Source organism: Ovis canadensis, chromosome 1 (assembly GCF_042477335.2).
Source record: "Ovis canadensis isolate MfBH-ARS-UI-01 breed Bighorn chromosome 1, ARS-UI_OviCan_v2, whole genome shotgun sequence".
Lineage (NCBI taxonomy): Eukaryota > Metazoa > Chordata > Mammalia > Artiodactyla > Bovidae > Ovis > Ovis canadensis.
This window is the reverse complement of record NC_091245.1, coordinates 92,956,584-92,973,411: the sequence shown is the minus strand read 5'-3', so window position 1 is coordinate 92,973,411 and position 16,828 is coordinate 92,956,584. Positions and strand designations below refer to the sequence as shown.

Here is a 16,828-nt window from a genome sequence, read left to right as displayed (position 1 = left end):
TGGAAATACAAAAAACCTCGAAGAGCCAAAGCTATCTTGAGAAAGAAGAATGGAACTGGAGGAATCAACCTGCCTGACTTCAGGCTCTACTACAAAGCCACAATCATCAAGACAGTATGGTACTGGCACAAAGACAGAAATATAGATCAATGGAACAAAATAGAAAGCCCAGAGATAAATCGACGCACCTATGGACACCTTATCTTTGACAAAGGAGGCAAGAATATACAATGGAGTAAAGACAATCTCTTTAACAAGTGGTGCTGGGAAAACTGGTCAACCACTTGTAGAAGAATGAAACTAGATCACTTTCTAACACCACACACAAAAATAAACTCAAAATGGATTAAAGATCTAAACGTAAGACCAGAAACTAAAAACTCCTAGAAGAGAACATAGGCAAAACACTCTCTGACATAAATCACAGCAGGATCCTCTATGATCCACCCCCCAGAATTCTGGAAACAAAAGCAAAAATAAACAAATGGGATCTAATTAAAATTAAAAGCTTCTGCACAACAAAGGAAAATATAAGCAAGGTGAAAAGACAGCCTTCTGAATGGGAGAAAATAATAGCAAATGAAGCAACTGACAAACAATTAAGCTCAAAAATATACAAGCAGCTCAATTCCAGAAAAATAAACGACACAATCAAAAAATGGGCCAAAGAACTAAATAGACATTTCCCCAAAGAAGACATACGGATGGCTAACAAACACATGAAAAGATGCTCAACATCACTCATTATTAGAGAAATGCAAATCAAAACCACATTGAGGTACCACTTCACACCAGTCAGAATGTCTGCAATACAAAAGTCTGCAAGCAATAAATGCTGGCGTGGGTGTGGAGAAAAAGGAACCCTCCTACACTGTTGGTGGGAATGCAAACTACTACAACCACTATGGAGAACAGTGTGGAGATTTCTGAAAAAATTGCAAATAGAACTGCCTTATGGCTCAGCAATCCCACTTCTGGGCATACACACCGAGGACACCAGAACTGAAAGAGACACATGTACCCCAATGTTCATCGCAGCACTGTTTATAATAGCCAGGATGTGGAAACAACCTAGATGTCCATCAGCAGATGAATGGACAAGAAAGCTGTGGTACATATACACAATGGAGTATTACCCAGCCATTAAAAAGAATACATTTGAATCAGTTCTAATGAGATGGATGAAACTGGAGCCAATTATACAGAGTGAAGTAAGCCAGAAAGAAAAACACCAATACAGTATACTAACACATATATATGGAATTTTAAAAGATGGCAATGATGACCCTGTATGCGAGACAGCAAAAGAGACACATATGTGTAGAACGGACTTTTGGACTCAGAGGGAAAGGGAGAGGGTGGGATGATTTGGGAGAATGGCATTGAAACATGTATACTATCATGTAAGAAACGAATCGCCAGTCTGTGTCTGATCCAGGATACAGGATGCTTGGGGCTGGTGCACGGGGATGACCCAGAGAGATGTTATGGGGAGGGAGATGAGAGGGGGGTTCATGTTTGGGAATGCATGTACACCCGTGCTGGATTCATGTCAATGTATGGCAAAACCAATACAGTATTGGAAAGTAAAATAAAGTAAAAATAAAAATTTTAAAAGAAAAGAATATACAATGGAGAAAAGACAATCTCTTTAACAAGTGGTGCTGGGAAAACTGGTGAGCCACTTCTAACAGAATGAAACTAGAACACTTTCTAACACCACACACAAAAATAAACTCAAAATGGATTAAAGATCTAAATGTAAGACCAGAAACTATAAAACTCCTAGAGGAGAACATAGGCAAAACACTCTCTGACATAAATCACAGCAGGGTCCTCTATGACCCACCTCTCAGAGTAATGGAAATACAAACAAAAATAAACAAATGGGACCTAATTAAACTTAAAAGCTTCTGCTCAACAAAGGAAACTATAAGCAAGGTGAAAAGACAGCCTTCAGAATGGGAGAAAATAATACCAAATGAAGCAACTGACAAACAACTGATCTTAAAAATATAGAAGCAACTCCTGCAGCTCAATTCCAGAAAAACAAACGACACAATCAAAAAATGGGCCAAAGAACTAAATAGACATTTCTCCAAAGAAGACATACAGATGGCTAACAAACACATGAAAAGATGCTCAACATCACTCATTATCAAAGAAATACACATCAAAACCACAAATGAGGTACCATTTCACGCCAGTCAGAATGGCTGCTATCCAAAAGTCTACAAGCAATAATGCTTGAGAGGGTGTGGAGAAAAGGGAACCCTCTTACACTGTTGGTGGGAATGCAAACTACTACAGCCACTATGGAGAACAGTGTGGAGATTCCTGAAAAAACTGGAAATAGAACTGCCTTATGACTCAGCAATCCCACTTCTGGGCATACACACCGAGGACACTAGAACTGAAAGAGACAGGTGTACCCCAATGTTCATCGCAGCACTGTTTATAACGGCCAGGACATGGAAGCAACCTAGATGTTCATCAGCAGATGAATGGATAAGAAAGCTGTGGTACATATACACAATGGAGTATTACTCAGCCATTAAAAAGAATACATTTGAATCAGTTCTAATGAGGTGCATAAAACTGGAGCCTATTATACAGAATGAAGTAAGCCAGAAAGAAAAACACCAATACGGTATACTAATGCATATATATGGAATTTAGAAAGATGGTAACGATAAACCTGTATGAGAGACAGCAAAAGGGACACAGATGTACAGAACAGTCTTTTGGACTCTGTAGGAAAGGGCGAGGGTGAGATGATTTGGGAGACTGGCATTGAAATGTATATTATCATATGTGAAACGAATCGCCAGTCCAGGTTTGATGCATGATACAGGATGCTCGGGGCTGGTGCACTGGGATGACCCAGAGGGATGGTATGGGAAGGGAGGTGGGAGGAGTTTTACGATGGGGAACACATGTACACTCTTGGCGGATTCATATGGATGTATGGCAAAACCAATACAACATTGTAAAGTAATTAGCCTCCTATTAAAAAAAATATATATTAAAAATAAATAAATAAGTAAATAAACAATAAGTACCATTATGTCTACTACTATGGGCAAGAGTACCTTAGAAGAAATGGAGTAGCCATGGTACTACATAGTCAACAAAAGGGTCAGAAATGCAGTACTTGGATGCAATCTTAAAAATGTCAGAAGGGTACCTGTTCGTTTCCAAGGCAAACCATTCAATATCACAGTAATCCAAGTCTATGCCCCAACCAGTAATGATGAAGAAGCTGAAGTTGAAGAGTTCTATGAAGACCCACAAGACCTTCTAGAACTAACACCCCAAAAAGATGTCCTTTTCATTATAGGGGACTGGAATGCAAAAGTAGGAAGTCAAGAAACACCTGGAGTAACAGGCAAATTTGGCCTTGGAGTACAGAATGAAGCAGGCCACAGGCTAATGGAGTCTTTCCAAGAGAACACACTGGTAATAGCAAACACCCTCCTCCAATAACACAAGAGAAGACTCTACACATGGACATCACCAGATGGTCAACACCGATATCAGACTGATTAACTTCTTTGCAGCCAAAGATGGAGAAGCTCTCTACAGTCAGCAAAAACAAGACCGGGAGCTGACTGTGGCTCAGATCCTGAACTCCTTATTGCCAAATTCAGACTTAAATTGAACAAAGTAGGGAAAACCACCAGACCATTCAAGTATGACCTAAATCAAATCCCTTACAATTATACAGTGGAAGTAAGAAATAGATTTAAGGGACTAGATCTGATAGAGTGCCTGATGAACTATGGACAGAGGTTCATGACATTGTACAGGAGACAGGGATCAAGACAATCTCAAGAAAAAGAAACGTAAAAAAAGCAAAATGGCTGTCTGAGGAGGCCTTACAAATAGCTGTGAAAAGAAAAGATGCCAAAAGCAAAGGAGAAAAGGAAAGATATACCCATTTGAATGCAGAGTTCCAAAGAATAGCAAAGAGAGATATAAAAGCCTTCCTCAGTGATCAATGCAAAGAAACAAAGGAAAACAATAGAATGGGAAAGACTAGAGATCTCTTCAAGAAAATTAGAGACACCAAGGGAACATTTCATGCAAAGATGGCCTCAATAAAAGACAGAAATGGTATGGATCTAACAGAAGCAGAAGATATTAAGAAGAGGTGGCAAGAATACACAGAAGAACTGTACAAAAAAGATCTTCATGACCCAGATAATCACCATGGTGTGATCACTCACCTAGAGCCAGACATCCTGGAATGTGAAGTCAAGTGGGCCTTAGGAAGCATCACTACAACAAAGCTAGCGGAGGTGATGGAATCCCAGCTGAGAAATTTCAAATCCTAAAAGATGATGCTGTGAAAGTGCTGCCCTCAATATGCCAGCAAATATGGAAAACTCAGCAGTGGCCACAGGACAGGAAAAGGTCAGTTTTCATTCCAATCTCAAAGAAAGGCAGTGCCAAAGAATGCTCAAACTACCACACTACTGCACCCATCTCACATGCTAGTAAAGTAATGCTCAAATTCTCCAAGTCAGGCTTCAACAGCGTGAACTATAAACTTCCAGATGTTCAATCTGGTTTTAGAAAAGGCAGAGGAACCAGAGATCAAATTGCCAACATCTGCTGGATCATGGGAAAAGCATGAGAGTTCCAGAAAAACACCTACTTCTGCTTTATTGACTTTGCCAAAGCCTTTGACTGTGTGGATCACAATAAACTGTGGAAAATTCTGAAAGAGATGTGAATACCAGACCACCTGACCTGCCTCTTGACAAATCTGTATGCAGGTCAGGAAGCAACAGTTAGAACTGGATATGGAACAACAGACTGGTTCCAAATAGGAAAAGAAGTATGTCAAGACTGTATATTGTCACTTTGCTTATTTAACTTATATGCAGAGTACATCACGCAAAATGCCAGGCTGGATGAAGCACAAGCTGGAATCAAGATTGCCGGGAGAAATATCAATAACCTCAGATATGCAGATGACACCACCCTTATGGCAGACAGTGAAGAAGAACTAAAGAGCCTCCTGTTGAAAGTGAAACAGAAGAGTGAAAGAGCTGCCTTAAAGCTCAACATTCAGATCATAGCATCCAGTCCCATCACTTCATGGCAAATAGATGGGGAAACAGTGGAAATAGTGACAGACTATTTTGGGGGGCTCAGAATCACTGTAGATGGTGACTGCGGCCATGAAATTAAAAGGTGCTTGCTCCTTGGAAGAAAAGTTACGACCAACCTAGACAGCATATTATAAAGCAGAGACATTACTTTGCCAACAAAGGTCCGTCTAGTCAAGGCTATGGTTTTTCCCATAGTCATGTATGTATGTGAGGGTTGGACTATAAAGAAAGCTGAGCACCAAAGAATTGATGCTTTTGAACTGTGATTTTGAAGAAGACTCTTGAGAGTCCCTTGGACTGCAAGGAGATCCAAGCAGTCCATCCTAAAGAAAATCAGTCCTGAATATTCACTAGAAAGACTGATGCTGAAGCAGAAACTCCAATACTTTGGCCACCTGATGTGAAGAACTGACTCATCGGAAAAGACCCTAATGCTGGAAAAGATTGAAGGCAGGAGGAGAAGGGGACGACAGAGGATGAGATGGTTGGATGGCATCACCAACACAATGGACATGAGTTTGAATAGGCTCCAGGAGTTGGTGATGGACATGGAAGCCTGGCGTGCTGTAGTCCATGGGGTCGCAAAGAATCAGACACGACTGAGCAACTGAAATGAACCAGACCTGAGACAGGACACAAACAAAATTGGGAGCTTTTAATACTCTCTTTCAGCAACTGATAAAATTACAAGGCGAAAGTCAGCAAAAATGTATAAAATGTGAACAACACAACTAATTAGAGTTAATTGACATTTGCAGTACACCAACAATAGCATAACATACACTTGCTTCAAGCACCTATAGATCATCCCCAAGACAGACCATAACCTGGGCCATAAAGCAAACCTCAACAACTTCAAAAGAACAAATTTCTATGGACTGAATGTTTTTATCCCCCCAAAATTCATATATCAAGGCCTTAACCCACAATGTGGTATTGTGGGGCCAAAGGAGGTATAGCCTTTGAGAAGTAATTGGGTTTGGATGAGGTCATGGAGGTGAATCCCTTATGATGGTACTGGTACCCTTACAAGGAGATGAAGTGACCAGAGTTCTCTCTCAGCCATGTGAAGACACAGCAAGAAGGCTACTATCTACAAGCCAGGAAATGGGCCCTGAACAGTACTTTATCATGATGGTACCTTGATCTCAGATTGAGAGCCTCCAGAACTGTGAGAAATAATATTTATTATTTAGGCCTTTCAGTCTATGGTGTTTTGTTAATAGTATCCCACAGACAAATTTAGAAATTATAAAGATTGTATTCTCTGGTTACAATGTAATTAAACTAGAAATCAGTAACAGAGAGACAACAGGAAAATCTTTGAACATGTGAAAATTTAAAACAAACTTCTAAATAATCAATGGGTCAAAGAAGAAATCTCAAAGAAATATAAAACCATAAGAACTGAATGAAAACAAAAACAATATATCAAAATATATGGGACATAGCCAAAGCAGTACTGAAAGAGAAATTTATAATGCTAACTACTTATATTAGGAAAAAGGGGAGAGTGATTTCAGCAAAATCGGAGAACAGGCATTTTTACCATCCTCCTCAACAAGAACACAGATTTTGACAATCACCCATAGATGAGAATACCTCTGTGGAAGTTCTGGAGTCCAAAAGAGAAGTCCTAGCACACCACTAAAGCAAAAAAAAAAAAAAAAAAAAAATCCCAGATTGAACACATTGAAGAAGAGAAACAGTTTCATTTTATCCATGTCACCCCCTTTCCCAGATAAGAATACTGGAGTGGGCTGCCATTAGCCTGCCAGGCGATAGTCCATGGAGTCATAAAGAGTCAGACAAGACTTAGCAAGTAAACAGTACTCCCTCTCCCAAGACAGTACAGCACAGTGGCAAGAGAGAACCTGTCAGTCAGCAATTTTTCCCATGCAGGAAAGTAAGACCATGAGAGTAAGCACCTAGCTTTCCCAACTATGCAAAACACTGCCGAATATTTGCAAACCATATATCTGATAAAAGGTTAAAATAAAAAATACAAACTTCAACAGCAAGAAAAAAATTCCAACTTAAAAACAGGAAAAGGACTTGAGTAGACATTTCTCCAAAGAAGATATATAAATGGCCGACAGGTATATGAAAAGATGTTCAACATCAGGGAACTGCAAATCAAAACCACAATGATATATACTACCTCATGCCTGTTAAAATGGCTATCATCAAACAAAATAAGAGATAAATGCTGACAAGGATGAGAAGAAAAAAAGAACCCTGTGCACTATAGGTGGGAATGTAAGTTGGTTTAGCCACTATAGAAAACAATATAAAGATTCATCAAAAAGTTAAAAATAGACTACCATACAAGCTAGAATCTACTTCTGAGACTACATCCAAAGGAAGTTAAATCACTATGGTGAAAAAATATCTGCACTTCCTTGTAGCATTATTCACAACACCTAGGACATGGAAACAACTTAAGCCTCCACAGATGAAGGAATGGATAAAGAAAGTGCTGTCTGCGTGTGTGTGTGTGTGTGTGTGTGTGTGCATGTATAAAATATTCCACTGTAAAATATGTACACAATGAGACATTAGCCATAAAAATAAGGAATTCCTTACATTTGTGACAACATGGATAGACATTGAGAGTATTATGCTGAGTGAAATAATGACAAATATGGTATCACTTATAAGTAGAATCTTAAAAAACAAAACATAGTAATTCACAGAATACGTAGAATATTAAAAAACAAAACATAATGAAATTCACAGAAAGAAGGATAAGATTTGTGGTTACTGATGCAAAAGGTTGGGGAGATTGGGAACTGGTAAACCTGGTCAAAAACTCAATTTATAAGACAAATAAGTACTAGGGATGTAAAATATAACATGATGACTATCATTAACTATTGTCTGGTACATTTTAAAGTTGTGAAGAGAGTAAATCCTAAGAGCTCTCATCATAAAGAAAAAACTTTTTTTCTTTTTCTTCATCTTTATGAGATGATTGATGTTAACTAAACTTACTGTGATAATCCTTTTAAATATATATAAGTTAAATCATGCTATACACCTTAAACTTATATAATGCTATCAATTATATTTCAATTAAACTGAAAAGAAACTGGAAAAAAGAACATTAGGCATACTTCAATCAAGTATTATTCCTCTTTTACTGAAACAGTAGGATAAAGGTTAAGTATGTATTTTACTATCACAGGTGAAGTGAAAGCCACTTCATCATTTCTTTGACAAACATTTGTTAAAAACAGAAAATTTTCAAAGTACTGTACTCAAATAAAGGAAAGACAAGCAAAGACAAAGATAGATATAACCCTACCCCTTGAGGAACCTGAAATATAATGGAGCAGAGAGTGACAAAACTATTTTAACATAAGAACAAAACACCAGGACTTCCCTGGTAGTCCAGTGGTTAAGAATCTGCTTTTCAATGTAGGGGACATTAGTTTGATCCCTGATCGGGGGAACTAAGATTCTACATGGCTTGAGGCAACTAAGCCAGTGCACCACAACTATTGAGCCTGTACTCCTGGAGCCCAAGTGCTACAACCAGAAAGAAGCCAGCACACCGCAACTAGAGAAGCCATACACTGCAAAATATGACTCTTCATGTTGCAACCAAGACCCAATGCAGCCTAATAAATATATAAATAAATATTGTCTTAAAACAAAATACTATAGAGAATACTTATATACAGTAAGCTCACCTTTGCAACATGAAAGATACGTGAAATTTTTCATAGGTGGAGAAAGTAAGAAAGGAATTAAATGCAGGAAACAGTGAATAAACACACAGAGATCTGAAATTGAACGTGCATATTACCTAGGCATGTTGCAGAGTAGTTAGGAAATATGATTTCAAATCATGCGAAATAAACCTAGATTTGAATTCTAAGTTATTCCATTGTTTTTTTAATGTGATCCTGAATAAATAACCTAACTCTGTAAAAATGCGGACAACGGGCTGGTCCAATGGTAGTGGGTTACCAGAACTTATTAACATTAGTGTCACTAAAGTTGGTATACAACTCCCCACTGCTAAATTTTACTGGCTTTTAAAAAAGAAAAAAAAATGCAGACAATAATAAGAATTGTTTAATAGCACTGTTGTAAGGATGAAAACTATGTATAAGTAGGTCACTCAGTTCAGGTTCAGGTTCAGTTGCTCAGTTGTGTCTGACTCTGCGACCCCATGAATCGCAGCACGCTAGACCTCCCTGTCCATCACCATCTCCCAGAGTTCACTCAGACTCACATCCATCGAGTCCATGATGCCATCCAGCCATCTCATCCTCTGTCATCCCCTTCTCCTCCTGCCCCCAATCCCTCCCAGCATCAGAGTCTTTTCCAATGAGTCAGCTCTTCCCATGAGGTGGCCAAAGTACTGGAGCTTCAGGTTTAGCATCATTCCTTCCAAAGAAATTCCAGGGTTGATCTCCCTCAGAATGGACTGGTTGGATCTCCTTGAAGTCCAAGGGACTCTCAAGAGTCTTCTCCAACACCACAGTTCAAAAGCATCAATTCTTCACTGCTCAGCCTTCTTCACAATCCAACTCTCACATCCATACATGGCCACAGGAAAAACCATAGCCTTGACTAGACGGGCCTTAGTCGGCAAGGTAATGTCTCTGCTTTTAAATATACCATCTAGGTTGGTCATAACTTTCCTTCCAAGGAGTAAGCGTCTTTTAATTTCATGGCTGCAATCACCATCTGCAGTGATTTGGGAGCCCAAAAAAATAAAGTCTGACACTGTTTCTACTGTTTCCCCATCTATTTGCCATGAAGTGATGGGACCAGATGCCATGATCTTCATTTTCTGAATGTTGAGCTTTAAGCCAACTGTTTCGCTCTCCTCTTTCACTTTCATCAAGAGGCTTTTTAGTTCCTCTTCACTTTCTGCCATAAGAGTGGTGTCATCTGCATATCTGAGGTTATTGATATTTCTCTCGGCAATCTTGATTCCAGCTTGTGTTTCTTCCAGTCCCGTGTTTCTCATGATGTACTCTGCATATAAGTTAAATAAGCAGGGTGACAATATACAGCCTTGATGTACTCCTTTTCCTATTTGTTACTCGGCACAGTGTGATATTATAAAGAAAGAAAAGAAAGTATTTGTCATTTTACAGTGTGAGTAAATTCTAAAACACAACAAAACCTTATGCACACCAGGACCCAGGAGAAAGGAGCAGAGAGCCCACAAGAGACTGAGCCAGACTTGCCTGTGAGTGTCCAGGAGTCTCCAGCAGAGGTGTGGGTCGACAGCTGCCTGTTGCAGGGTCAAGGGCACTGACTACAACAGTCATGGGAGCCAGGCCTGCTGGCATAAGTTCTTTTGAAGGAGGTCGCCATTACCATACCATAGTTTGGCCTCAGGACAAACTACAGGGAGGGAACATAGCCTGACTCATCAGCAGAAAATTGAATTAAAGATTTACTGAGCATGGCCCTGTGCATCAGAGCAAGACCCAGTTTTACTCATAGCCAATGCCTCCCACCAGGAAATTTCCAGTGCCTCCCACCAGGAAATTTCCACAAGCTTCATATCCTCATCCATCAGAGGGCAGACACTAATCACAAAAACTAACCAAATGAACCACATGGATCACAATCTTGTCTGACACAATGAAACTATGAGCCATGCCATGTAGGGCCACACAAGACGGATGGGTCATGGTTAGAGTTCTGACAAAACGTGGACCACTGGAGAAGGGAATGGAAAGCCACTTAGCATTCTTGCCTTGAGAACCCCATGAACAGTATGAAAAGGCAAAAAGATATGACACTAAAAGATCAACTCCCTAGGTTGGTAGGTGCCCGATATGCTACTGGAGAAGAGCGGAGAAATAGCTCCAGATGGAATGAAGAGGCTGAGCCAAAGTGGAAACAACGCCCAGGTGTGGATGTCTGGTGGTGAAATTAAAGTCCAATGCTATAAAGAAAAATACTAGATAGGAATGTATAATGTTAGGTTCATGAATCAAAGTAAACCGGAAGTGGTCAAACAGGAGACAACAAGCATGAATGTTGACATTTTAGGAATCAGTAAACTAAAATGGACTGGAATGGGCGAATTTAATTCGGATGACCATTATATCTACTATTGGGGCAAGAATACCTTAGAAGAAATGGAGTAGCCATCATGGTCAACAGAAGAGTCCAAAATGCAGTGCTTGGATGCAGTCTTGCCAGGAGCCAGCACAGGAGATCCCACCCAGGACAAGGTCATGCGGTGAGGCCTGATGGGCAAGGCGAGTCAGGCCTCAGGGGTTCCCCCTGAGTTTCCCTGAGCATCTACCCCCTAGAAAACCAGAATCTGCCTGCCCTATTGTACTGTGATTTTCCACTCTTCTGACACTCTCTGGATAAGGTTAACTCAGGGCTTCAGTCTTCTGCATTTGAAAGGAAGGTTTCAGTTCAAACCCCCTCTGATAACTCTCTAACTTACCTAACAGGTTCCCCTGGACTTTTTACAGCTTGTGAATTGTTTACAGCCCCCAAACCGCGAGAGGCACAAAGCTTAAAACATCTTAAAGATACAGAGCCTTTTCTAAAGAGCTAAAAATCATATTGGTGACGGATTTCACTGTTGACTCAATGATTGCTGCCAGGCCTCCATATTCTTTATCTTTTAGGCACCTGGGAGGATATTAATCAATGTAATTGGGATATGGAAAAAGCTATATAGTAGTTTTGATGTTAGCAACACTAGACTTTTGAGTTAATTACTTTTCTTTTGTTATAAATCACTGTACTCCTTTTACTTGTTATAAATTGCTGTATCTTTGCTATGTAAGAATGTAACTTTGTTTAGTGCTTTTTGAGAGTGGCACCAGACTCTGAGAAGAAAAACACAAATAAGTCTTCTGGTGGACAAACCCTTATCAGAAAAGGGCCGTACAATGTTAATTGGCCCTCTGACCAGAAGATGATGTAAATCACCTAAGACTTGTGTATACAACTAGGTATGCAGAGAGAAAAGCCTGATTTTGATAAGAGTCTGGGCTGCTAACGCTGCCTAACTTTGTGTTACCCATTGATCTCCATGTACTATCAAAAGTATAAAAAGCCTTCTGAACAATAAAGGATGGACCAGTTTCTCGGACTAGTCTCTCGACCAAGTTTCTTGGAAATCTGGCCCCTCCCCGTGTCTCTTTCTCACTCTCCCTCCCTCCTCTTTTCTGGCTGAATTCCCATCTGGAACGAGGAGGCTCACCAAGTCTACTTACTTGTCCCAGCTTTTAAGTTCCATGAGAGAGAGAGCCCAAGGCCGGGCACTCTCCGATATTCAAACAGGCGCCGGTGGCCCAACGTAGATGGTGCAAATCTCTTGTTCTGAGATTTTATTGGCTTTCCCCGTAAACCAAGTTATTCAGCCTCTTTTCTCCACTAAATTTTCCTACTATACTATTTCTTCCTAATCTCTTTTTATATTTCTATATAAATAAGTTTTCCTCGCCTATCTGTCTCCCCTTCGAATCACCGTGGATCCACCGGGGCTGGACACCGGCAGTCTCAAAAACAACAGAATGATCTCTGTTCATTTCCAGAGCAAACCATTCAATATCACAGCAATCCAAGTCTATGCCCTGACCAGTAATGCTAAAGAAGCTGAAGTTGAATGGTTCTGTGAAGACTTACAAGACCTTCTAGAACTAACACCAAAAAAAGATGTCCATTGCATTATAGGGGACTAGAATGCAAAAGTAGGAAGTCAAGAGACACCTGGAGTAACAGGCAAATTTGGCCTTGGAGTACAAAATTAAGCAGGGCAAAGGCTAACAGAGTTTTGCCAAGAGAACATATTGGTCATAGCAAACACCCTCTTCCAACAACACAAGAGAAGACTCTACACATGGACATCACCAGATGGTCAATACTGAAATCAGATTGCAGCCAAAAATGGAGAAGCAAAATAAGACTGCGAGCTGACTGTGGCTCAGATCCTGAACTCCTTATTGCCAAATTCAGACTTAAATTGAAGAAACTAGGGAAAACCACTAGACCATTCAGGTATGACCTAAATCAAATCCCCTACAATTATACAGTGGAAGTGACAAATAGATTCCAGAGATTAGACCTGATAGACAGAGTATCTGAAGAACTATGGACAGAGTTTCATGACATTTTACTGGAGGTAGTGATCAAAACCATCCCCAAGAAAAAGAAATACAAAAAGGCAAAAAAAAAAAAAAAAGGGCAAAATGGCTGTCTGAGGAGGCCTTACAAATAGCTGAGAAAAGAACAGAAGCAGAAGGCAAAGGAGAAAAGGAAAGATATACCCATTTGAATGAAGAGTTCCAAAGAATAGCAAGGAGAGATAAGAAAGCCTTCCTCGGTGATCAGTGCAAAGAAACAAAGGAAAACAATAGAATGGAAAAGACTAGAAATCTCTTCAAGAAAATTAGAGATATCAAGGGAACATTTCATGCAAAGATGGGCACAATTAAGGACAGAAATGGTATGGATCTAACAGAAGCAACAAAGATATTAAGAAGAGGGGGCAAGAATACACAGAAGAACTGTACCAAAAAGATGTTAATGACTCAGATAACCATGATGGTGTGATCACTCACCTAGAGCCAGACTGGAGTTGCAAAGTCAACTGGGCCTTAGAAAGCATCAGTACAAACAAAGCTAGTGGAGGTGATGGAATTACAGCTGAGCTATTTCAAATCCTAAAAGATGATGTTGTACTTGGTATGCCAGCATATATGGAACACTCAGCAGTGGTCATAGGATTGGAAAAGGTCAGTTTTTGTTCAAATCCCAAAGAAGAGCAATGCCAAAGAATGTTCAAACTACCACACAATTGCACTCATTTCACATACCAGCAAAGTAATAGTCAAAATTATCCAAGCCAGGCCTCCACAGAACGTGAACCAAGAACATCCAGATGTACAAGCTGGATTTAGAAAAAGTAGAGGAACTATAGATCAAATTGCCAAAATCTTTGGATCATATAAAAAGCAAGAGAGTTCCAGAAAAACATCTACTTCTGCTTTATTGACTATGCTAAAGCCTTTTACTGTATGGATCATGACAAACTGGAAAATTCTTCAAGAGATGGGAATAGCAGACCACCTTATCTGCCTCCTAAGAAATCTGTATGCAAGTCAAGAAGCAACAGCTAGAACTGGACATAGAACAATGGACTGGTTCCAAACTGGGAAAGGAGTACGTTAAGGCTGTATACTGTCACCCCACTTATTTAACTTATATGTAGAGTACATCATGTGAAATGTCAGATGGGATGAAGCACAAGCTGGAATCAAGATTGCTGAGAGAAATATCAATAACCTCAAATATGCAGATGACACCACCCTAATGGTAAAAAGCGAAGAGGAAACAAAGAGCCCCTTGATAAAGGTGAAAGAGAGAGGGAAAAAGCTGGCTTAAGACTCAATATTTTAAAACAAAAATCACAGCATCTGGTCCCATCACTTCATGGCAAATAGATGGGGAGACAATGGAAACAGTGACAGACTTTATTTTCTTGGGCTCCAAAACCACTGCAGATGGTGACTGGAGCCATGAAATTATAAGACACTTGCTCCTTGGGAGAAAAGCTGTGACAAACCTAGACAGCGTATTAAAAAGCAGAGACATTACTTCACCAACAAAGGTCCATCTAGTCAAAGCTATGGTTTTATCAGTAGTCATGTATGGATGTGAGAGTTGAACCATCAAGAAGGCTGAACATTGAAGAATTGATGCTTTTAAGCTGTGGTGTCAGAGAAGACTCTTGGGGGTCCCTTGGACTGCAAGAAAATCAAACCAGTCAATCCTAAAGGCAGTTCTGAATATTTATTAGAAGGACTGATGCTGAAGCTGAAGCTCCAATACTTTGGCTTAAGTGATCCAAAGAACTGACTCATTGGAAAACACCTTGATGCTGGGAAAAATTGAAGGCAACAGAGAAAGGGGACAACAGAGGATGAGATGGTTGGATGACATCACTGACTCAATGGACATGACTTTGAGAAAGCTCCAGGAGATGGTAAAGGACAGGAAAGCCCGACATGCTGCAGTCCATGGGGTCGCAAAGAGTCAGACACAAATGAGCGACTCAGTTTCAGTTCACTCACTCAGTCATGTCCGATTCTTTGTGACCTCATGAACCACAGCATGCCAGGCCTCCCTGTCCATCACCAATTCCCAGAGTCCACCCAAACCCATGTCCATTGAGTCGGTGATGCCATCCAATCATCTCATCCTCTGTCGTTCCCTTCTCCTCCTGCCCTCAATCTTTCCCAGCATCAGGGTCTTTTCAAATGAGTCAGCTCTTTGCATCAGGTGGCCAACGTATTGGAATTTCAGCTTCAACATCAGTCCTTCCAATGACCACCCAGATCTCCTGATCTCCTTTAGGATGGACTGGTTGGATCACCTTAGAGTCTAAGGGACTCTCAAGAGTCTTCTCCAACACCACAGTTCAAAAGCATCAATTCTTCAGCGCTCAGCTTTCTTTATAGTCAAACTCTCACATCCATACATGACCACTGAGCGACTGAACAATACCAATACAGGCATTATTTTTTTCTGAAACACAATCAGTAGCTAAAAAACACATACAAATACATAAGCACTTTTAATATATGAAATATAGTTCAAATATTTATATCTAAAAGCATGACTACTCAAACTAATCCTATATTTATATGCTTAATATTTAAACAATAGAATATGCTAAATATTTCTGAAAAAAGCTAACAGGGAAAGGTTATATTTTTAATCCATATGTAAACTTATCCTATTATTTTCTAATACGATATCTTTGTGAAACTTAGGTTGCACCTAAAATCCAAAATTACTTTATCTATATTGTTACAAAACCTACTTTTTCTTCTCTTTCTGTTTCAAGGTGTTTCTTAACAGACCAAAGTTCATTTCTGAGATTGGACAGTTCAATCTCCTAAAGCAAAAGGAACATGAAATTTATAAGTGCATCTATACAGTTCTTAAGATAATGAAAATGCAAACTAATATTTTAAAACTTTAGTTTTACAGAAAAATGAATTCACTCATAAAAGATATACACTTTTTTTTATTTTTTTGATATACACTTTTTAAAAGCTTACTGATATGAAGGCTGTTAGACGAACACAACGAAGGATTTCATTTAGACAAATTTTGTATAGTTTGCTCTAAAGAAATATTTAACACTATATATATATATATATCTCTTATTCTCATCCTCTCCCAATCTATCCCACTCCTCCTTTCCAAACCTCAATCAGAGCACAAACTTATTTGTAATTGGAATTTATAACTTTTCACTTGAAAAAAAGAGATCATTCTACAATTTCAAAAAAAATTAGAAAACCATCTCTCTATAAGATCTATAACATCCCTTTCAGATCTATGGTTATTTGATTCTATAGATCAAAAATTATGGTTTATATGAAAACTGGCTTCTACTGCTATTTTTTCTCACCAGAGATGCTCTCATTGATGAGTGTTCTTGTTCTTTGCTCTTATAAAGTCCTAATTCTGAGTCTCTTTCTTCAACAATTTTATCATATTGGTGCTATATTAAATAGAGAGAACATTTTAGATGTATTAGAAGTTCAAAAGCTTATGTTTTAATAACACTGTTATCCTAATGCATTTAATATTTACAAAAACAATGTTTATGAATTCAGTAATATATATTTGAGCATATTTTTAAATTTTTTTAATTACATTTTTAAATGCTAACAATAAAAACAATAAAACAT

At 39.1% G+C, this 16,828-nt stretch overlaps 1 protein-coding gene across 1 annotated transcript in view; it reads right to left on the bottom strand.

Annotated features, from left to right (window-relative positions):
* SYCP1 (synaptonemal complex protein 1) overlaps nucleotides 1-16,828 on the bottom strand; it is a 141,192-nt gene that overhangs the window by 32,209 nt on the left and 92,155 nt on the right. Inside the window, exons 27-28 of the mRNA XM_069601483.1 lie at nucleotides 16,546-16,638; nucleotides 15,949-16,023 (exon numbers count right to left, since the gene is read on the bottom strand). Coding sequence (XP_069457584.1) covers nucleotides 15,949-16,023; nucleotides 16,546-16,638 — 168 coding nt within the window. The remainder of the gene's footprint in view (nucleotides 1-15,948; nucleotides 16,024-16,545; nucleotides 16,639-16,828) is intronic.